Genomic DNA, 22582 nt, shown 5'->3' on the forward strand with positions numbered 1-22582 from the left:
GATGCAGAACAACTGGTCCATACGTTTGTTACTTCAAGATTGGACTACTGTAATTCTTTATTGGGCTGTCCCACAAATTCTCTGAGATCATAGAGATCACATGTCTCCAATTTTAGCTTCTCTTCATTGGCTCCCTGTGAATTCAGAATAAAAATTTTAATTCTTCTCCTCACATATAAAGCTCTTAATGACCAAGCTCCATCATATCTTAAAGATCTCATAGGTGGATATTTTCCAAACCGAGAACTTCGCTCTCAAACTGTAGGTTTACTTCTGGTTCCCAGAGTTTCTAAAAGTAGAATGGGAGGCAGAGCCTTCAGTTATCAGGCTCCTCTCTGTGGAACCAGCTGTTAGTTTGGGTTCAGGAAGCAGAAACTCTCTTTACCTTTAAGATTAGGCTTAAAACTTTCCTGTCCTCTCAAACTCCAGTTGGTTGAGGCAGATTGCTGCCCTTCCTGGTTCTGATGGAGGTTTCTTCCTGTTAAAAGGGAGTTTTTTTCTTTCCACAGTCGCCTTGTGCATGCTCAGGATGGGAAAGTGGATCGAAAAGAAGTTTAGATGCTATGTTAGTTTCCTTAGTGAAGCAACTTTTGTTTCCATTGCCTCTGAATGAATTGGACTTATTTAGAGTTTAATTAATTGGCTTAAGATTGTATTTGGTTTGAATTGGACTGTATCTTTGAAGTGCTTTGAGATGACTTTTTGTGATTGTGATTTGGCGCTTTATAAATAAAACTGAAGTGAAGTGAATCTGAAAACACCATGAAGATGGATCTTACCACATAACAGTGGTGTTATGAGATGTGATATGAAGGTCCCACTTGTCAAACATTCTAAATCTTAGCACACACCTGTTTAACTTCACAGCTGTCAACATCTGGACTGTCTTTGATGGTTTAAATAATTACTGTCAGTCGTGTAGAGGTGCAACATTAAAGTTGAATTAAAAAAAAAACAAGTACGGCAATCAGAAGTAGTCTCATTTTTATTTTTGCAAATGGAAAAAATTGTTTTGTAAATGCAGCTTGGAACACTTCGTCTTTGATTTATAGTGCACCTTTTAGCTCAATAAATGTAATGAAATGTTAGCTTTAGGCTTTTTCACAGTCAAACCTTTTTTACATACAGTATCAACACAAACACACAGTGGCTCATTTTACACGCAAATTCAACAGACCCTGTTCGCCCCTGAGCTGAAACGACAGGAAGAACAGGAAGAAAATCCTCCAAATATTGCACAAAATGGCAACAGCTGATTATAAAATTGGCCAAAGTGAAGATAAGCCATGACTTACCCTATAAAAAATTCATTTAAAACAAATGATTCTTTTTTTGTTTTTAAATTAAGCACTTGTGACTGAACACACACGCACACCTTGTAGATACACTTGACAGGAGGACGATAGAGCGACAATGGTCGGCTCTTTGGTATTACAGATGGACGGATGGATGACGGGAGGCTGAGAGGAAACTGAAAGCATGGACAGTTGAGTCACAAAATCACAGCTGATTTAAATCAGCTCCTTCATCTGCAGTGATCTCTTCATGACAGGATTACATGGAAATATATCTCGTGTTTATAGCGCTCGAGGCCTCTTGGGGGTTATTTGTTTGCTAGCTTGTTCCTCTTCCTGAAGAGTACAACGGAAAGACTTGACTTTATCTGAAAGAAGAGAGAAGACAAAATACTTTTTATAAACTAAATACGTTTTATAAAGCTGCTTAAAACCTGTGAAGCCCTTTCCAGACAGGAAATACACAACAAACTGACAGAAGTTCCAACTCTAGATTTGGAAGTCTTATTCCAGGCAATACTTGAGCTTTGGAGAGCTCAGCCAGCTGCGCGAACAGCTGTCACCTTGTCCTGGTTTACGCAGCATAACAGGTGTGAATAAGTACTTGAGTTACTCCAGCAGCTCAGCAGCCAAACTTGTTTTCATCTAACGATGTAAAGGAAGACAGCTACGAGAATCTTCAAGAATTCCCCAGATTTAGAAACATGATACTGTGGTGGTGCCACAAGTTAAGATGCAAGAGGCACCTGTGCACGTAAATCCCAAAGAAGCAACTTCTATAAACATTTCTAACCCTGGTGACACATGGACTGAGAGAGGCCGAGGCGGTGACTAAACGTTTAATTTTAAACCAAATTTAGCCCAATTTTAACCAAGACATTTAGATATCTTTTAGACACTATTTGAACCAGAAAAATTACCAGGTTGTGTTTCTTCTTTTGAAGCCTTGATTGTGTGACAACCGTTTTAAGAGAGGATGGAGAACAAAAGTCTTGCTCTGACCAAGTTTGATCAGGTCCATGTATGTATGGTACTCTTACATGTTTTTTTTTTTACTAATTAAAGTGAGCTGACTTGTTCTGAAAGACCTTTAATAACTAATGACATTTCATTATCAGTTAAATCTCCTTTTTTGAGGTAATGAAACACTTTAACACACACAAATGAACACATATCACCTAAAAATTATTTAAAAACTATAAAAGCATTCGAGTTTATATGGTTTAGAATTGGAGAGTGTGATAATGATAAGGTTAGAGTGCCTACTTCCCAACTAACTACTGGGGGTTAACTCCAGCCAACACAGTGTAACAACCAAAGCATAACAGCAGGCTCATTATGTTTGTGAAAGCCAAGTAGCAATTATTACCTAAAGTACAGACAGAAACACAGTGAAGTAGCAGAGTATGTCAATCACTGGCTACGTATATTCTTGATAAGTCAACTGGCTAAAAAATATATAAAAACTATCACATTTAAGCTTTCACTTTCTTTTATTCCTTTGAGTTATGCTACAAATATAAGCCTTGATAATGTGATGGTGTAGCTTCTTATCATTTATGTTTTAGGTGATGGTTTTGTGGTTTTCCTTTCAACGTTTTGCTTAATTTGTTTCAGTGTTTTTCCTGGTTTTGCGACACCCGTGGAGCTAATTTTGGTTTTATCAGCCCACCTCCAACCTGCTGCAGGACTGAGATCTGATCAGATTGTATACATGTAATTTAATCAAAGTGACCAATCAGTCTTGAAGTGCAGAAGAGAAACATGACTGAGTGGCGCTCAGCTTCAATGACAGGGGGAATAATTTTTACCTCTCAGTTCGGTGAGAATGTCTATCTTCTGATCCAGGATCTGCTCCAGTTGAGTTGCATATGATTCAACATCGTAGTCTACCTCCTCCGTCATTTCTAAAAGCACCTTCTCATCCTCCAGCCAGCGGATCGACTCCTGGAAGTGACAAGCTGCAGTTCAGCACCTTCTGTGAGGTTTCAGTGTTATACTGACCCCCAGAGGCAGAGCTTGGTTACTACATATTCATTCAAAGTTAAGCTCAGACTTCTCTATTTACACACATATGAAAATTTAATGGAATATCCAGCTTGTGACACAGCTGAAGAGTGGTGTGGTATTGAATTCTTATTTTTGAGTATATGTATATTAAAACCATCCAATCTGATGTAGTGACAGTTTGGTTGGACGTCTGTACCTGGAACACAGCCCTGTGATCCTCCAACACCTGCTCCTCCATCTCCACCAGCTGAGAGACAGCTTCATGGAAGGTGAAGAGTTGTGGAGAAACCTCCTCCTCCTGAAAGCACAGAAGCCTGATCGTGACTACAATGGAAGATAAATCGTGTTAAAATATGATCCAACAGCTTGTAGAAACACCTTTAGCAGGAATAAGTTGAAGTAATTGTATGTCAACAGCCTCTCACATGGTTGTGGAGGAACTTTGTCCCACTTTTCTTTCCAACGTTGCTTCAGCTCATTGAGGTTTGCAGCATTGGTTTATGCACAGCTCTCTTAAGGTCCCACCACAGCATTTCAGTCAGCTTGAGGTCTGGACTCTGACTGGACCATTGCAACACCTTGATTCTTTTCTTTTTCAGTCATTCTGTTGTAGATTTGCTGCTGTGTTTGGGATCATTGTCCTGTTGATGACCCAGTTTCAGCCAAGCTTTAGCTGTCGGACAGATGGCCTCACATTTGACTCTAGAATACTTTGGTATCCAGAGGAGTTCATGGTGGACTCAATGACTGCAAGGTGTCCAGGTCCTGTGGCTGCAGAACAAGCCCAGATCATCAGCCCTCCTCCACTGTGCTTGACAGCTGGTATGAGGTGTTTGTGCTGATATGCTGTGTTTGGTTTCCTCCAAACGTGCTGCTGTGCATTATGACCAAACATCTCCACTTTGGTCTGGTCTGTCCAAAGGACATTGTTCCAGAAGTCTTGTGGTTTGTTCAGATGTAACTTTACAAACCTGAGCTGTGCTGCCATGTTCTTTTTAGAGAGAAGCGGCTTTCTCCTGCAACCCTTCCAAACAAGCCATATTTGATCAGTCTTTTTCTAATTGTGCTGTCATGAACTTTAACCTTTAACATGCTAACTGAGGCCTGTAGAGTGTGAATAATCTTTCTCTCTGTGGAATGATGGAGTCCAGATAGTTTGGAAATGGCCTTATAACCCTTCCCAGATTGATGGGCAGCAACAGTTGCTTCTCTAAGATCATTGTTGATGTCTTTCGTCGGCAAACTGACAAAACTTCTGCTTTTATAGAGGTGCTCACACCTGGCTGCTAGTAACCCTGTTAATTCCTTGCGGAAGCAGTGTGGCTGAACTTAGTTCTTCACACACTTCCTATGCATTTTGTCTTAGTTTCTGTTAAACAGATTTCATCTATTGTTGTTCATCTAAATTGTATCTACCTCAGTTTAGGATCTATTTAGGACTAGATGATTTTTAAAAATTTTTATTATGTCCCGATGAGTAAAATCTTAAATTTTATTTACATTTCCGCAGATGTGTGTTTAACTAGCTTTTGATGCAACACAAAGTGCTAACTTGTCTGAATTAATTTCCACCTTCTGCGTACAGCCCACATTTTGTTGATGTCGTAGACCTGATTGAATCAAAAGTCTTACATTCTGCTCACAGAGCAGCTTCAGGTCGTCTCTTTGCGGAGAGCTCCCGACTCCCCACTGAGCCTCCAGCACCTCCAGCTGGGTGATGTGTCCTCCCTGATGGAACTCCATCGCTGCTGCTGGGTCCACTGTGAGCTCCTTCACCCTGACAACACATCAGAGCTGCTTGTTAAACACCGACTGTGTGCGAGGTGAGCTGCATGCAGGATGAAAATACAGACATGTAGTCAGATGAAGCAATGATGAATACTGCGGGTTATAAGAGATAAATAAAGATGATGATGCAGGAGGACTTCATGCAGATTCTAAGAGATAAAACTAACCAAAAAAGGGTTTAAGTTTGTCCTTCAATGGAAAAAATGGAGGGAACAAAAGGTGGCTCTTGCTGTGACATACTTACATACGTTTTCTCGAATCTTCTATATTTACAAAACTATTTTTATAAACAAATTAAATGAGAATATAAACTAGGTAAATATAAAAAAAACAATAAGTGGTTGTTATTGGGTAAAAAAGAGGCAGACATTGTACTGTTTCAGAGCAACTTTAACGCTGAAATAATCAGTCACAGATTCTAAAATTTTTGGGTCAAGTTTCTGTCAGATCAGCGGTGGCATTATGCCACCTATTTTTCTGTACTGGTTAGAAGATGGCACCTTATTTATAAACTTCTTCACCATGTTGCTTGTGGTGTGCCTCAGGTGTCCATTCTTGGGCCTATCTTGTTTTCTAAAACATGGCAATGCTTTCCATTTTTTTACACAGACGACACTAATTTTTCAGCAAAACGGCACTTTATTGGATTGTCTTAATGACATTAAAGCTTGGATGGCCCCAAACGTTTTAAGCCTCATCGGAAATAAAACTGAGATTTTGATCTTTGGAACCAATAGTGTTAGTGGCGCTCTGCCAGCATACTGAACTGGAGTACACAAAGTCCATTTGTAAAGTCAACTGGACAGTGATTTTAAACTGGAGAAACAGATGAATTCTGTAGTGAAATCATGCTTTTATTTGGCTACCGTGATGCCCTTTATATTGGTGTTAATCACAACATTCTTTCACGCTTACATCTGGTCAAAAATGCAGCTGCTCGTCTTCTTCCCTGACTCCCGATTCACTTAAGGACTGATTTTAAAACTTTAGTTTTTGTTTTTAAATCACTGCATGGGCTCACTCCAGCTTACCTGTCACATCTTTTACAACCACATGTACCACAGAGAGCTCAGAGTGACTAGATGTAGGTTGAAACAAACGGGAGATCGAGCCTTTTCTATTGTGGCCCTCAAACTTTGGAGCAAGCTGCCTCTGCATGTTTGATGAAATCCTGTCTTAAAATTCAGCTTTATTTTTGTTTTTTAATACCGTATGAGGCTTGAGTGTCATTTTATTGTCCTGTGTTGACGTTAACTTAATTTGTTTAATCTATTGTCAATGGCTGTTGTTTTAAATGTGTTACATAAAGATTTGATTTTATGAGCATACACTAACGCACATATCTGCCACTCAAACAAAGGAGCTAGATAAAGCATTTAATGATACATCAAAGCACAGTGTCTGCCTGTCTCATGCGGGGGAATGTTAAAACTTTTGAGAAACAAAGTGATGTGATCGTACTCGTAAGTAGGAGAGAGCTCAGAGCGGCCTCCTCCGCCCCCGCTCTGGGAGAAAGGAATATCTGAGGGACTTATCCCAAACTCCTTTACTCTGCAGAAGCATGGCAGGAAAGAGAAAACACAAGAAGAAGATGCAGGAAAAGGTCATGTGAGGCTGTTGTACATCAACGTAATATCACTAAAGAACATGTGAGGAGGTCAAACAGGTAACACTATGTTTCATCTGATGTATCCTTTTAAAAGTTTAAACACTAGAGACATAGTTTAGCCTCCGAAACGGCCCTTCTGATTGTGGATCTTCATCTTTTCAGGCTACTGATAGCTACATACACTTGTCTGTCAGAAGTAAAGATGAGCAGAGGTTCAGTAATCTGCATTAAAAACAGACCTGATTCTGTCCTGGAAATCACTGCATGGACTCAGAAACACTTCCAGAAATCATTGTATGTGAACACAAATGCAGGTTAAAGATATAGACAAATGTACCAATGAAGCAGCAATGAACTAATTGATCAAATTCGACACGTTAAAACAGGTTAAAGCACATTTAACTATAAGAAAAATTTGAATTCAAGTGAATCTGAATAAAAAAAGAAGCATCAGCTCATTGGATGTGATGCTGTCGACCATTTAGCCTTATTAGTCAACTTTTTACCAAACGCAGTAATATTTATTCCATCTTAAAGTCATTACTGATAAATACTTTGGTAATGAACAGTTTAATCAACACAAACCACACCAAATTGATGTTTTATTTCCAACAGAATAATATTAAAAGTTTAGCTTCACAGTGTAACTTAGCCTACTCTCTTGTTTTCCTCATAAAAAGAACGTATTTTTTGTAGATATGAATGAGCCCTTTCTGAACTTTAATTCAAAATATGCAAAAAGTTATGGTATAATAGCTTTTATAAGTTGTAAATAAAAAAAAAACAGATTTTAAGCTCTCTTTCGAGTTTTACCTGTTGGCATATCTCAGAGTATTCAAGGTGTTTTCACAGGACGCCATCCCAGGAGAAATGGTCGCAATCTGTAGGCGAAAAGACCAGCGAGATGTTCACCAAAACCGAGTGTAAAATCATTCAAATATGTTCAACTTCTAGCTACGGGACAGAGAAAAATGCTGTTTTCTTACCATACATGTTCTGGAGTTTTCTCCGATGAAGGAGTCCCTCAGCACTTGGGTTAGCTTGCTGGCTCTAAATGGAGTGTGAGGTTTGTTTCTGCCGAGGGCTCGAATGCACTCCTGCCACAACAGAACATCATATCCAGTTTATCAATTTGAATAATTCTTTAACTCAATATAAACCCAATATATTCTATGTTTTGTCTTTTCAAGTTTAATTCACTTTACATCCATTATTGCGTTTTAAGACACCTGAGATGGGAAAGCTTTTAACACCTTTTAATGTTTCCATTCTTTTCCCGACACTTAAAAGACATTATTCTCCCTGTAAACTCGTCTTAAGGCATTTAACAGTACACTTTCAGGCAGGCCGGTCCAGTACCCGTACCCTCTTGTTCCTCAGCCATGTCTTTGTAACTGGTGCAGAACGTGGTCTTGTTTAAAAATGCACGGACATCCCTGAAACTGATGTGTTCTTGAAGGCAGCAGATGTTGCTGTAATGCTGCCATTACAGAAGTGGGAATGGGCTTTGCTAAGGGCACTGCTACAACCCCATACATCAGAGAGCCTGGCAATATTTCTCCCAACAAAGATCTGGAATACTGACTGTTCTAACCACAATACACCTTTCCACCTTGTGATGGTCCATCCAAGATGCCTCTGAGCCCAGAGAAGTAAACGCCACCTCTGGAGAAGGTTAACATGAAGCTTCTTTTTCTGCACAGTGACATTTGTGAATGTAACACTGTATTGTAATGCTTCACAAAGGTTTCCCATAGTAATCCTTTGCCCATGTGGTTCTATCAGCTATTGATGGGAGAGGATCAGAGGGATCAGAGATCCCAGGTGTTGCTGAATGCTTTAATTACATTCTGCACCGTAGAGCGGGAAACATGCAAATCTCTTCCAATGTTTCTTCCACACATTTACTGGAAGATCCTCTGTCCATCTTTAACATTCACACTTTCATGGATGCTGCTTTTGTATCAAAATAGGATAATAATCAACTGTTTGAAATAACAAAAACCTATTTTTTTAGGCCTGAATTACCCCCATCCCAGACGACACAAATAAAATTAAATAACAGCACCATCGTGTGGTTAATGCAAAACACCCTCCATAATGGAGGAGTTATGAGCCAATCGGAGCCACTGCAGTCAGGCATCTAAAGGACAGACCTTGAGCGCCAGCAGGCTCTTGTTAATCTCGGCTCCTTCCAGTCGGGTCTGCCGGTCGGCGCTGGATGTGTCGGCACCTCTCTCATTCCCCGCCAGATCGATGAGGGAGAACTTTCCGTGCATCTTCCCCCGCCGGCGCAGGATGATCTGGAAGACGGCGTGGCTCCGAGAGGAGTGAGCGTTTGCAGACGTCTGTCCCGACGTCCTGAAGGAGACCAAGAAGATCAGCGAGCTCGTTCGGCCTCTGTCAACGAACTGTTTCTGCCGCCGGATGATTTGAAATGTAACCTCCGCCCGTGTTTACCTGCAGCTGTTTCCTACTTCGATGAGTTTCAGGACGTCCTCTGTGCATTTCACCTCCCTCTCCTGCAGCCCCACCACCTGCACCTGCTGCTTCCCGTCCTCCAGGACCCGTAACTTTGCTTTGCGGTTCAGCAGGTCAAACACCTTCAAAAACAAATACAAATTTAGATGATCTGCTTCTGAGTTCAGCTCCTCTTCCCCAATGGTGTGCCACAAGGTCCTGTTTTGGGGCCTTTAATGGTCCTGTTATATCTGCTGTCTCTTAAACACATCTTGAGCACTTTTAAGGACATTTCTTATCACTGCTGTGCAGAAGACATTCAGCTGTATCTCTTTAAGCCCCCTGATCTGTCTAAGCTACAGATCTCACAGGTGTTTACACTATTAAAAGTTGTATAGCTGACAACTTTCTCCACCTTAACGAAGAGAAAACATTAGTCCTTGTTTGTGCTCTCGACAGATTTGTATCTCAGGTGATGGAAACTCGAGGTCCCCTTGCTTCTTTTGCCAAATCTTCTATCAGGAACTTTGGCGCAACTTTCCACTCAGCTTTCACTTTGGAGGCTCATGTGAAATCTCTGGTTCGCTCTTATTTTTAACACCTAAATCCCATCGTGACACGCTCTGAACTGGAAACGCTTCGTTATCGTTCAGAACACTGCTGCGAGGCTTCTAACTAAGTCCTAACTAAGTACTCACATGTCACACTTCAGGGTCCACTTTAGGACGAGCACATCAGAGGTCATGTGGTAAGGGCCTGCTGGCTGTGCATCATAAGAGGCTGAGAGCTAAAGGAGACTTTTGCAACAATGGCCTTCAGACTCCAGATATCTGTGATCGCTTTTAAAAACTTTTTGTTTTTATGGTCAAGCCTTTCAGTGTGATATTAATCTTGAAAGGTGCTACAGAAACACATTTTACTTCCTTCCTTACATACTTATTACTGACTGTGTCATGTGACACTAACCTTTCCACTGTAAATCTCAAAGAATGTGGCATAAATTTGCAGATCCAACTTCTTATAAACCGGCTTTTTCAGCATGAGAAAAACATCTCTGGCTGTAGGGAGAGAAGAACAAGCACAAAGTCCATGTGAGCACATTAATGAGCAGTTTCTCACTGCAGCCTGCAGGTCGGTGGAGCTGGACCGTCCAACTCCGCCCACATTCAAGGTCTATATCGCCATAATTAAAAAAAAAAAAAATGTCGAAGTGACATGGCGGAGTCGGATGATCCAACCACAGGTCACAGCCAGACCAAAAAACTTCACATTAGCTTCAGTCATGTCGTAACAATGGAGGCTCTGCATGTAACACAATAAATGCACAAAAGTCCAGCTTCAAATCCCTGATTCTACTTTATATTCTACTTAACTATTTGACTGTCTATATGTTCACTTTATTAAATGCATTTGCAAGACTAAAAAGAGAAGATGTGATGGAAGAGATGTGAGTGGCCAACACAGAAAAGCAACCATATCTCTACCCATGGAGGATATTAACAAACCAGTGTTGCCTGTTACCTATCCTAATCCTAAACCTAACCCAACAAAACAACCACAAATTACATTTTGGTGCATTTTGAAGACATCCATGGTGCTCAAACGGCTAAATAAGATTCTTTTAAAAAAAACATAACTCATTATTTGGAAAGCACAACATATGAAGTCTGCTCTGGCTATATGCTACGCTAACGAGCATTTTTGCAGTTTTCTCAGATTTTATGGAGAAACTGAACCAAACTAAAGAGTGTTAACATCCAGATGTTGGCAATAAAATTTCCAAAAACCCCACTGATCATTTTGAAAAGGAGACTATGAACATCAGATCAACAGTATTAACACTGAAGGTGCATAGATGGAAGGTTTTACTCTCAATGACATCACCTTAGCAGCTGATGCTAGGCCTCCTTTTGTGCTGGTGCTACTGGATCTCACAACAGGGTTTGATACGGTGACCACGCAGTAATTTTTCTCACTTGCAGAATTATGTGGGCAATCGTGGCACTGTCCTGAATTGGTTTAGGTTAGATTTAACAAACTGAAGCTTCTCTGTTATGGTCATTATGTGCCTCGCTCTCCTGTGGTGTACCACAAGGCTCCATTCTGGGACCTATCCTGTTTTCTTTGTACATGCTGCTGCTTGGGTCAGTATACCCAAACATAATCTATTACACTGATTATGTACAAATCTATTTGCCTGTGAAACCCAGCGAAAGAGCTCTCTGCTATACTGCCTGAGTAAGATAAACCTATTGCACCTGAATAATGAGAAGACTGAATGTATCTTATTTTCCATCCCTAGCCTGCCCAGTGTGACATTGTTAAAGTTTGGTTCTTTGGCTTCAAGTTTTAAACAACAAGTGAACAAAATAGGTTACTTTTGACAGCTGCATGAAATTCGACTGATTCTGTTGTCAGAACAAGCCTCCTGGCCAAAGTTTAACCTTTTCTCAAGACTGTCGCGTGAGCCAGACAGTCCCTCGCCTTCAGTTAGTCCAAAACTCTGCTTTTAACCAGCACATCCAGATGTGCTTTTATCTCTTCACTGACTCCCAGTTCATTTCAGAATTCAGTTTAAGATTTGTTTGTTTTTAAAGCCATAAACGGCCTTGCCCCATCTTATCTCTCAGAAATTCTTACTCTTTGTAAACACGAGAGGGCACTGAGGTCTTCAGATCAATGCACCTTAGAAGTACTGAGGTCTGGGTACAAACAGTGGGTTGATGAAGGTAAATGAAGGTAAACTGACCGGACAGTGCATAGATCCCTTTCGAGCAGTCCTGGTTCTTTCCTGAAAAGTCCCCTCCCATCGTCTAGAAAGAGACACGACACAACATGACAGGTGCACTTAAATCGAACTGTCCTCGTGCTGAAGTCAAAGCACTCACGTGTGTTTTTCCACTCCCAGTTTGTCCATATGCAAAGCAGGTCGCCATCCCCCTCTCAAAAATGGTCTCAACCAGTGGCTGAGCCGTGAACCTGCGGCAGAGGAGAGTTCATCAGCAGCGGGATTACTGTTTGACAGCCCGTGAAGCAGAAAAACAACATACCTGTAAACCATTTCGTTTGTTGAGTTCTCATCAAAAGCGTAGTCAAATCGGAACGTCTGATTCTCCAGATAGCGGGTCAGGTCGACCTTCTGTTTGGGCTCATGGACCATTACCACGTCCTTGCTGGGAATAGTGATCACATCCAGATCCTTCACTGATAACTCTGAAAATACGAGCAGTGTTTTAGTAAAACAGGTGCAAACATTAATATAAACAAAGAAAGAAAAAAATGCAAAAACAGAGTTTGTACAATTCTAAAAAGTTCTAAAGTGAATATTTGGTCTGAGCTCCTTTATTCTCCAACACAGCCTGAACCCTCTGAGACAAGCTTTCTATCATTTCTTTAAGTAGTCTTCAGGAATAGTTCTCCAGGCTTCTTGAAGGACATCCCAAAGCTCTTCTTTGGATGTCGGCTGCCTTTTGTTCCGTTCTCTGTCAACATGATCCCACACTGCTTCAATAATGTTGAGGTCCGGGCTCTGGGGAGGATTCATCCCTCCATATGACCTGCTGCCACTGATTTTCAGTCCACTTCTTGTGTCATTTGGCATAGCTCAGCCTTTTCTCCCTGTTTCCCTTCCTTAAGAATGGCTTCTTGACAGCCACCCTTCCATGGAGACCATTTCTGATGAGGCTTGGGCCAACAGTAGATGGATCAGCTGAAGGTCCAGATGCATCTCTCAGGTCCTGTTTCAGGTCTTTGCTGGATTTTTTCCTCTTTCTTAAGGACATCACTTTCAGATACTGTTCATCTGCTGTAGATAATTTTTTAGGCCTGACACTTCTTCTTTTGTCCTCCACTTGTCCAGTTTCCTCAAATGTTTTAAGGACACACTGCACACCATGCTGAGATATGCCAAGTTTTCAGATAATAGCTCTCTGAGAATCACCTTGTTGGAGCAAAAATACTATTTTCTGTCCATCAAACTGTTATCTTTGGTGTTTTTTTCATAGATGAAACTACAGAAATGGAAACAAATGATGTGTCTTTGTGACAGGCTGATGGTAACAAAGTGTCTAAAGATACAATCTAAAACTGGTTCTTTGCCAAGTTGTCTGTTATGTGTCGACACAACACTGGTTCATCCCTTGAGTTAGGAGCCTTTTTTATGCTTTAATGATTCATAGGTCAGAGTTAAGAGGCTTAACAAACAAAACACACTCTTCACTTCAGAAAGCCTGGAGAACTGTTGCTCTGGCTGCTTACATTCAAGCACACTGTGTGTTTGCCTTCTGCAGATGACTCACTTTAAATGTTTTTTTTCATGTATTTTCATGTATGAAAGTCCTGCCTTCAAATTCTACCAAACACTATAGATACGTGACAGATGTGCTGTGTTAATGTGCCTCGATGACGTTTCTCAGAAACCTGTAACAGCACAAGGGAAACTACCTGAGACCGTTCATTTAGATTGTCTGTATTTGGGTCCAGGAACCCGACCTGCAGTTAAATACGTGTCACTGATGAGAGGAAACATTTGTGTCTAAAAACACCAGCTGAATAAAGCTGCTCTTACCTTTTTTATTGAGGGGACGTGCACGGACACACACACATATTCTGTGCTCCTCGATCTGAAACATCAGATGATACAGATAAATAATAATTCATGTATTTACATGTCTGTTGACTGTGCTTTTATCAGTGGTCAAACAAGGTCTCATTTCAGTGTAAAACATCAGGAAGACACATGAAGGCAGGAGGCAGAAACATCTTCTCTACATTTTGATCTTATTTACTTGCTTCATTCTTCTTTTCTCCTCTTCTACCTTCTTTCTTTCTTTCTCATTCCTCCTGCTTTTATCCATCTGATCTTTCACTTTTTGTCACCTTCTTTAACTCCTGATGAAATCTACCTTCTTCATTCCCCTCTATCCTTTCTACCATATCCTACCCCCTCTTTTCCTGTTTTCCCCCCCTTCTTTCCCTCTCTCCTCCTCCTCCTCCTCTCCTTCAGCCTCGGACCTCCCACTGATGGTGGCTGCATGCTGACACCAGACTCACCAGATCGTTTGAGGTTAAAGGTCTGTAGTCCAGACTGGCTCTGAAGTCTCTGATCATACACATAATCTCATAGTTGGGTAAATTAACATCCACCTCCTGGATGTTGGGACAGAAAACAGACAAACACACCCTTATAAAGATAAATTAAAACAGAAATGCAGTTCCATACTGGTAGATTGCCCCTCAAAATTGCCATTTGATGAGTCTAACTCTTTATCAGGGTTCCTCCTCATCACAAGACTTTCCTTTTTCTGGTTTGATGTCAAAAAGAGACGAAGAAGGGCAGTCACTGCTGTCATGAACTCCAACTGGTTAACAAGTGGCCGCTTTAGATGGATTATGAAAAGTTTTATAGTGTTTTATGTATCAAAAACTAGGAAAACTAAAAATGACCATAAAAGTAGCTTTTATTAGCACTCTTTTTTTTTAGCTCAATCTTGCGTAATGTTTGACTGAAAAAGATGAATGTCTATCCTTAAAGCTCAATTTTGTTCAAATTTCATTAATATGTTCCCAATTTATAGAAAGTTTGAAAGACTTCCTTTGAAAAGACAGAACAAGTTTAACTCAACTACGGTGTGTATTTCCTCACCTGAGCCTTCTTGTCTCTCTTCTCTTGTAGCTCAAGACGTCGCTTCTCTCGTCTCTCCTGCAGCTTTTCCACCTCCTTCACACAGTTGGATTTCCTCCGTGCTGGAAAGGAGCAACAACGAAGCTAACTCTGCATCTGTCCGTCATCCTTCTTTTGATCTGAGCACTAAAATCCAATCTGAGGTTTATTCTTGTCCCACTTCATCTTGTCTCTGCCACACTGTTGTTTTTTTCTCTCCCGATTTGATTTATTATGGTAAAAGTATGTTTTTATCTGGTCTATAGTGGTAGCGTGAAGCTAAACGGTCATGAACTGCGGCGCCTCAGCCTCCAGGCGCTACCTGATCATTTTAGGTACAAGAATGTCAGTGTACCTAAAGTCCAGTCAGAAGAGCATACTTTCAAAGGTTCACACACTTATCTAGTGTTGCTTTAAAGTACGAGTCAAACAAAGAGGTTACATCATCCATCTTTTACAACTGATATGCAAACGAAATCTGCTTGTTTTCTCAACCTCTTTTTTCTTTTTAAAAATCTACAAAAAACTAATTCCATGCTTTTCAGAACTGTTTAGGAAACGTATAACTTGTTCATGATCGTGTGAGCTGCATCTGTTTGATACTGTTTACTGCTCTGGTTGATGAGTAGCTCGTGATGGCAGTGTTTGACCACCAGAGGACATTACAGAGAGAAAACCGGCTTTGGATTGGATTTAAAGATGGTAAAATACACTTTAGAGTTTTTCTGCATGTTTCAACATTTTAAGATCTTATTTTCACATGTATGGAGATTCAGACTGAGAAACAAGTGCTGCAGTATGAAGCTAAAGGCAGTGAAAGAGCCTTTGAGGCCCACAGCTGTGTGGGAGAATGACATCATTGCTTCTGGCCGCTGCACAAACCCTCCACCAGAAAACAACAAGTGACAGAGGAAACCAACTCCGAGTGCCACAGGGAATCAAACCGGATTGAATCACCTCTGACATGAGTGTGACATGTGTGCGTTACCGTTCTGCTGCTGCATCAGCGCCTGGTTGGCGGCAGTCTGGGGAGTGATGGAGGGTGGAGGCGGCTCTATAGCCTGGTTGTGCTGGCTGGGACGGGCCCGGGTGGTTCCCACGGCTGCAGCTGAGGAGCAAATGGTTTATTATGATCTGTCACAGTGAGGGACCCTTTAAGCTGAAAAAAAGTTTAGAAATTTCAAAAAGATTTTCAAACGTCACAAACCAATCATTTATTCACAACAGAAACATATAAAATATGAGCTCATGTTGAATTTGAATGGTCATGGTGGTGGAAGAAGGTTCCTGGTTCGAATCCCTGATGGGGCCTTTCTGCGTGTGTATAGTTTGGCCACCGTTCAAAAACATGCATCTTAGGTTAATTGGTGACTTTAAATTGTTAATATTTGTTTGTCTCTGTGTGGCTAGGATGGGCTCCAGCCCCCCCCCCCCCCCCCCCCCCCCTTGACCCTGAATTAGATTAAGCAGGTTTAAAAAATGGATGGATGGACTGTTGAGAATATGAAAAAAGCCCATTTTTGTAAGAAAAGCACTGGTCAGTGGATTACCAGCAGACTTTATAGGTGAGTTGCCTCAGTGTTGTGGTTTTTGTTCTTATTCTTGTGGCTTTAACTGCAGTCTCCATCTCATAAAACGCTTTGCATCGATCAAATCCAGAGAATCTGCAACCACTGTCAGCCCTAATAAGCCTAAATATGGAGCAATAATCAGATTAAGGCATCGTTAGTCGGACTATGTTCAAAACTGATATGAATGGCATATTCTATACACAACTCATGTAAACACCATGTTGTCCTATTCAGAATAAAGTCAGTAGTCCATGTTTGACTCTTGGTGGCTGTTAGAGGCTCACATGAGAGAATTTCAAAGTCATTGATGAGAAATTTCCTGATCAAATACACAAAAGGAGTCATTGACTTTACCCATAAATGCAAAAATGGGAACATTTTGTATAGTTTTCATCGCGAAGCAGTTTTTTTCTGTAATCTTCTGTAATCCTTTCATACTGATCCGACATGCTTTTAGATTAAGAATTGAGGTTCAGTGAGCTTCAAATAATATACTAATAGGTGTAGCAGAGTAATAGAAAACCAACAGACCCAACAATCATGACATGAATCATTATCTAAAAGGGGCATGTTCAAAATAACAGCCGTGTGCAGTTCAATTAGTGAGGTCATTAATTCTGTAATAAAACAGGCAGCAAATGTTGTACATGCTGGTTATATAGTGCATTTCTGAGTAAAATGGGACATTCCAGACATTGTTCAGTAGAACTTTGATTAAAAAGTTAATTAAAGAGGGGAAAAAGTATAAAGAAGTGCAGAAAATTAAAGGCTGCTCGGCTAAAATGATCTCAAATGCTTTATGGCAACCAAAACCAGAGCAAATGGAAAGCTACCATTCAAATGGGTTAAAGAATAGCCAAAACGGCCAATGATCAGCTCCAGGGTGATCAAAGAAGGTCTGAAATTACCGGTGAGTGCTGTAACAGTTAGAAGGCGACTATGTGAAGCCAAGCTATCAGCAAGAAGGCCCCGCAAAGTCCCACCGTTTAAAAACAGCGTGCTGCAGGCACAGACTGGCCTAAAGAGAAAACAGCAGCAGAGAGTTTGTCAGATGACCGCCAAATGCTGAATTAAAGCCACAGTACACCGTAAAGACAGTGAAGCATCACGATATGAGGGTGTTTCTCATACTATGGTGTCGGGCCTACAGTCTGAATACATCAAAATGACCGAAGAGGTCATATTGCCTTATTTTGAAGCGGAAACACTCTTTAAATGGGGGTTTCAATAAGACAATGGCCACAAACGCACCAGGAATCGTCAGCATCTCGGTGCTGTTTCTGTGGAATGTAATCCAATCATCCTGGGGTGGAGTCACCTGTTCACAGGTGCGACTCAGATGTGAAGCAGTGGTTATAGAACTAAATGTGAGTTCACTGAGTCACAGGAAAGCCGAATCTTCACATATGTTTGAGTTCATACAGTAAATGTTTGACACTGCTACTTTTTTCCTCACTTTGTCTGAAGTAAAAACCAACTTTGATACATTTTCCTTCATGGTTTGATAACATGCAGCATTTCCAATGCGTGGAAATAAAAGCTATTTTTGAACTTTCCTCACTTTTAAACACACCGCTGTTATTTTGAACACAACTGCGTCTCAGATTCGGTTAGTGGGTCAAACGTACCTCTGTTCTCCCGTACAGCATTTTCAGGCTTGGGTATCGCTGTCGCCCGTCGGGCCTAAAAAACAATAACGAATACAGGAAATAAACGCTTTTCAGAAACACTTTAAGATCTGAAGTGCTGTCTTTGTCTGGTTGAACAAAAGGGTTTTCTCCTGTGGATATGGGCCCTCTGGCACAGTGTGGAAACCTACTGTCACAAACCTGAGGTTTTCACATGGATAAGGATTTTAGACTGGGCAGTCAGATCAGCACAGTGTTGAGATCCAGCTTCTTCCAGCTGAGACAGCCGGCAGGACCACTTTAGAATGGCAACCCGTGCCTTTATTGCAGCTTGGATGGATGACAGTGAGTCTTTGTTAGTTCTTTGTTAGTCTGGCCTCTCTGTCTCGTCTTCAGCTGGCGCAGAACGCTGCATCCTCACTGCACTGGCTGCCTGTCCACGTTAGAGCTCATTTTAAAGTTCTTCTGTTGCTAAATCTTTAAATGGTCCTGCCCGCCCCTTCAGATCCGATGACCAGGGCATATTAGAAAGACGTTTTCTTTGGCCACTGTTAAGTCTGTTAAGTCTGTTTTGGACTTTTATTCTGACATATTTCTTATTCTTATTATTGCCTTCATTCCTTCTCACAGTCACTATTGAAGCTCCTTATTTGTCTTTGCTCCCTGCCAGATCCTTGCCGTTTGTTCCCGTGTCTTTAGCTCTACGTCAAGTCGTGTTTCCCGCCTTCACTCCTTGTTTTTTGGACATCTGGATACCTGCCAAACAGCACCTTTAGTTTTTTATTTGTACGTGAACAAAACTTCTTTTACTTCTTATCTTCCTCCCTTTTTTTTACCAGTGAGGCTGCATTTGGGTCATCTACACAACACACAGCTAGTAAATCCTTCATGAAAACCACCTATAAATAAGTCTTTAACTAATAAGTGTCAGAGATTCATAAACCCGTCTCTACACAGTTTAAAGACGTGTTAATTTGAGAGTTTTGAGCTTTGATAGATGCATCCTAATAATCGTTACAAATCTTATAGCTTCACATTGAACTGAATTTTTGTTGAAAAGGGAAAACACTCCTATTAAAACTCCAAATATAGTAAAAACAGCTCAAACTGGGTCAAACAACTGGCCAACAAATTAATAATTTGAGCTCCTGAAATATGAAAACTGGTTATATTTCCTATTCTAACTGTTAGTTGGACTAAAAAAAACTAAATAAAAATCACATATAACCTAAATATTAATAAAAATGCCTTAGAAATTAACATTTAAATACCACGGCATGCAACAATAACTGATTCTGACTGGCTATTTGCAGTTTGGAAAACACTTTTCACTATTAATTGTATATAAAATATTTACAATTAATAAGGAGAACTCACTCAAAATGAATGTAAAACTAATATGGTGTGGTATCTTTAAATGCCAAACAATCATCTATGAACATATATGTAGATAATTGATTATTGGGAGCTTCTGATGAGGGGCAGACCTTCGGGACTTTGCTGGTTTTGGTGACACTGGACGGAGGAAGAGGAGCCTCGGGACTCTGTGGTATTTCTTCATCAGGAGCGACATCTGGATTCAGAGCAAAGATGCTCTCCAGGTCGATCTAAGGAACAAACGAGAGAGAGAGCTACTGTTATGATAATAAGCTTTATTATTATAAGGGCCTGAGAACACAGGACCTAGTCCAGAAAGAGGGAAAAACCTCATTCCAGGGTCAACTTTTTAAATTTAAATTTGTTTACACTAGATCAGACTCACCTCGATTCTTAAAAAAAAAAAAAAAAATTGTAATCAAAAGATTGAAGTTAGAACGCTTTTACGCTGCCTTCTCTTGGATGGACACCAGAGGGCGATGTTTGTTTGCTTTAACAGCGAGCAGACAGTCGTCCAGTAGAAAATTACCCCTCCTTTTTAAAAAAAAAATTTAAAAAAAAGAATCTCTGTGGTATTTTTTTGGTTGTTTTTAAGCAGGAAGTACAGGGCTGCACAACTAATCTAAAATAAATCACGACCTCGGCTGCAGGTCTCGATACTCAACTCCGATTTTTTGCTGCGATCCGATATCTTACATGGCCGACAAAATTATGAGGATTTCAATTAAGTCCAAACTAGCTATCTCCATCAAGCGTGTCTGCCGTGCTTGTTTCGTCCTTTGTTTACATGCGATCACCTGAAAGGGACCTGGGTCTGATTTGAAAAATAATGGATTTGGGACACTTTTGCCTGCAGTGTAAACGTAGCAAAAAATCCTTTAAGTCATACAACTCCATCACTTCTCTGATCACTTTTCCTCATTTACAGCGTATAACAAGGGGGTGACTGCAGCTGTGATAATTGACCATAAGAAATAAGGTGGAAGAGCTGAGGAAACCAAGTGGAGAAGTGGGGGGGGGGACTGAGGACAACTACTGGTGAGTATGGGAAACTACAACAGAATAAACTTCAAACTGAACCAAGAGGAACAAGGAATACAAGCAACCAACAGAATAAACACATGAAGCTGGAATCAGAAAATGGAGCCTCACAGATAGGAACTAAACAGTAAAACAAAATACACAAGAAGTAAATAAACTAATAAGTGAACACCTCACAGAAACGAAACCAAGGCAAAGCTCACGGAGAATGATGGCAAAAGTCGGCGAGACATGGAAATCAAGAGGCTAAAAAGAGCAAAAAGTAAACTACAATATGAAAAACCAGAAAACCCACAAACCCCAACATGCACAGCTGAATTATAAGTTACTTTTGTCAGATGAAGCTGCGGTTCGATGTCAGGATCTTATTAGAGCAGAGCAAAAGTCTGGAAATGTTAATCAGCTGAGTTACTAAGTTTATGCTTTATTAGGGATTCGGCTGTGTTAATATACACTTAAAACTTGACTGATTTTACAAAAAAAAAGCAAAAAGATGGAAGTTCTGACAGTGTGTGTTGTTGAGTGATTAGATCCCTAATTGTGTTATCTGGGTGCTTTAGTCCAGGTGTGAGAGCTTCAGTTTCATACGATTTTGGTCAGAATAACATGTTTGCGTGCTTTTTAAGTCCAGTTAAGGTCGAAATGAACACATAGGTTGTGAGTAAATGTGCTGAATGAAGCAGCAGATATACCTCTTTCCCTTTGGTGTCCCCGTTCTCGATCCACTCCACTGTCACACTCTCGTTGTCTTCGTGCAGCAGTGTGACCATGGCCTGGTGTATTCGTCCTGCAGAGGGGATGCAAAGAGATGCCAGGCCTGATCAGGACATGCATGCTGCTTGGAGCCTTAAATCAGGGGCAAATACTAACACAACCATGCTGACATGAAACCAAAAGAACTGAATCTTACACTGAGAATACCATGCCTTTAAGAAGTGAGCTGGAAATGCTTATAGATGAAATTTAGGTGGTAAAAATAAGGATACTTTGATGCTAATGGGTGTGGCTGATAAGAGATCAGACTTGGCCATGTGTACAGCTTGAAGGGCTGAGTGTGCTCCTGGCAACCAGTGTGGCATAATACAACAAACATGAGTACAACCAAAAATAAGAGCAGAAATCAGAATTTTTGGTAAAAAAAAAAAGAAAATCAAATAGCAGTCAGAGGGGTGGGGGGAGAGGGCCCATGCAGCCGTCCAACAGGCCATTGCTGGATGCTGCAGTGCAGTCCACCCTATGCTGGAGGGGTCTAAGCCATGGTGCAGAGGGAGGGAGGCAGGGCAGGTGTCAATAAAGAGAAGCCGGACAGCCGCACAGGTGGACCCGCCCGCCTGCTTACTGCCCGGCAGGCCGAGCGGTGTCATCTGCGCGACTCCCGGACGACACCAACGTGTCAGAAAGCGACATATTCGTCTGCTTAAACGCTCTAACGCTTCACTCTTATGGATTTTTACTCTTCATCCCGGTGAAAGCGCAGCAGAGGATGATATAGCCGCTTGCTAACTAGCCCAAACACCCCGCTGCGGTGAGCGGAGACGCTAGCTCCTCTCATCCGGACCAGCCGGATGGAGAGCGGTGAGTGTGTCTGTGTGGATGCGTGTCAGGCTGCCGCGTACCGTCACTTCGCTTTATCTCCACGTAGATGCCTACGAAGATTTTCCCGAAAATTCCGGCCATCGCTCCCCGAGTGGTATTTGTTGTCCAGTCCAGGTTGTGCGCTGCTGCGGAGACTCTGAGGTCACCAACGGTCAGTCAGCAGAGGCAGGAGGAGAGGAGCTGCTACGCATGCGCGGAATTTTCTCCCCATAGACTAAGATGAGGAGCATCTTCTGCCTCATCTTCCCTCTTTATTAACATCACTGCTGTACAATCAGTGGGAAAACAAGTTTGATGAGCAGTTGCACCTCAATTATTGGTGGGAAACAACAAGAAAACTGTCAGTAGAAAACAGTGGAAAGGGTTATAAAAAGTGTGGCAAAAGATGTCGGATGTTTCCAGTCAGCTATGTCTAAAAAGAACAAACAAAATGGGATTGTTGTGAAAGGGAAACATACAGGCCTGTTTAAGGCTTTATGCCATACTGAGATGATCTAACATCTAACTTTTTAAAGCAACCATATGTTGACAAACAGAAAAGAGAC

The 22582-nt window shown here is 41.1% G+C and overlaps 1 protein-coding gene across 1 annotated transcript; it reads right to left on the minus strand.

The window, feature by feature from the left end:
* Positions 1-970: 970 nt before the first annotated feature.
* Positions 971-22196, minus strand: LOC140277290 (kinesin-like protein KIF2A). The gene is made up of 21 exons (XM_072372256.1): positions 22058-22196; positions 21134-21228; positions 19511-19630; positions 18024-18078; positions 15813-15932; positions 14807-14907; positions 14215-14310; positions 13730-13784; positions 12213-12375; positions 12051-12141; positions 11912-11975; positions 10129-10220; positions 9163-9305; positions 8859-9063; positions 7689-7799; positions 7516-7583; positions 6555-6644; positions 4938-5082; positions 3502-3603; positions 3107-3242; positions 971-1663 (listed from the first exon to the last, which is right to left on the minus strand). Exons 1-21 carry the CDS (start codon positions 22116-22118, stop codon positions 1578-1580), a joined length of 2199 nt encoding a protein of 732 aa, XP_072228357.1. The 5' UTR covers positions 22119-22196; the 3' UTR covers positions 971-1577.
* Positions 22197-22582: the final 386 nt, after the last annotated feature.

Source organism: Leuresthes tenuis, unplaced genomic scaffold, assembly GCF_036924035.1.
Source record: "Leuresthes tenuis unplaced genomic scaffold, fLeuTen1.0.hap1 SCAF_19, whole genome shotgun sequence".
NCBI lineage: Eukaryota > Metazoa > Chordata > Actinopteri > Atheriniformes > Atherinopsidae > Leuresthes > Leuresthes tenuis.

Bases quoted from the DNA above. Each gene is read 5' to 3' on its own strand.
- LOC140277290 (XM_072372256.1), bottom strand. From the start codon at position 22,118: ATGGCCGGAATTTTCGGGAAAATCTTCGTAGGCATCTACGTGGAGATA. The intron at 5,083-6,554 runs GTACGATCACAT...ATGTGTTGTCAG, and splicing joins GAGCTCTCTCCTACTTACGA to GGTGAAGGAGCTCACAGTGG. The intron at 3,604-4,937 runs GTAAGACTTTTG...CTGTGCTTTCAG, and splicing joins AGCTGCTCTGTGAGCAGAAT to GAGGAGGAGGTTTCTCCACA.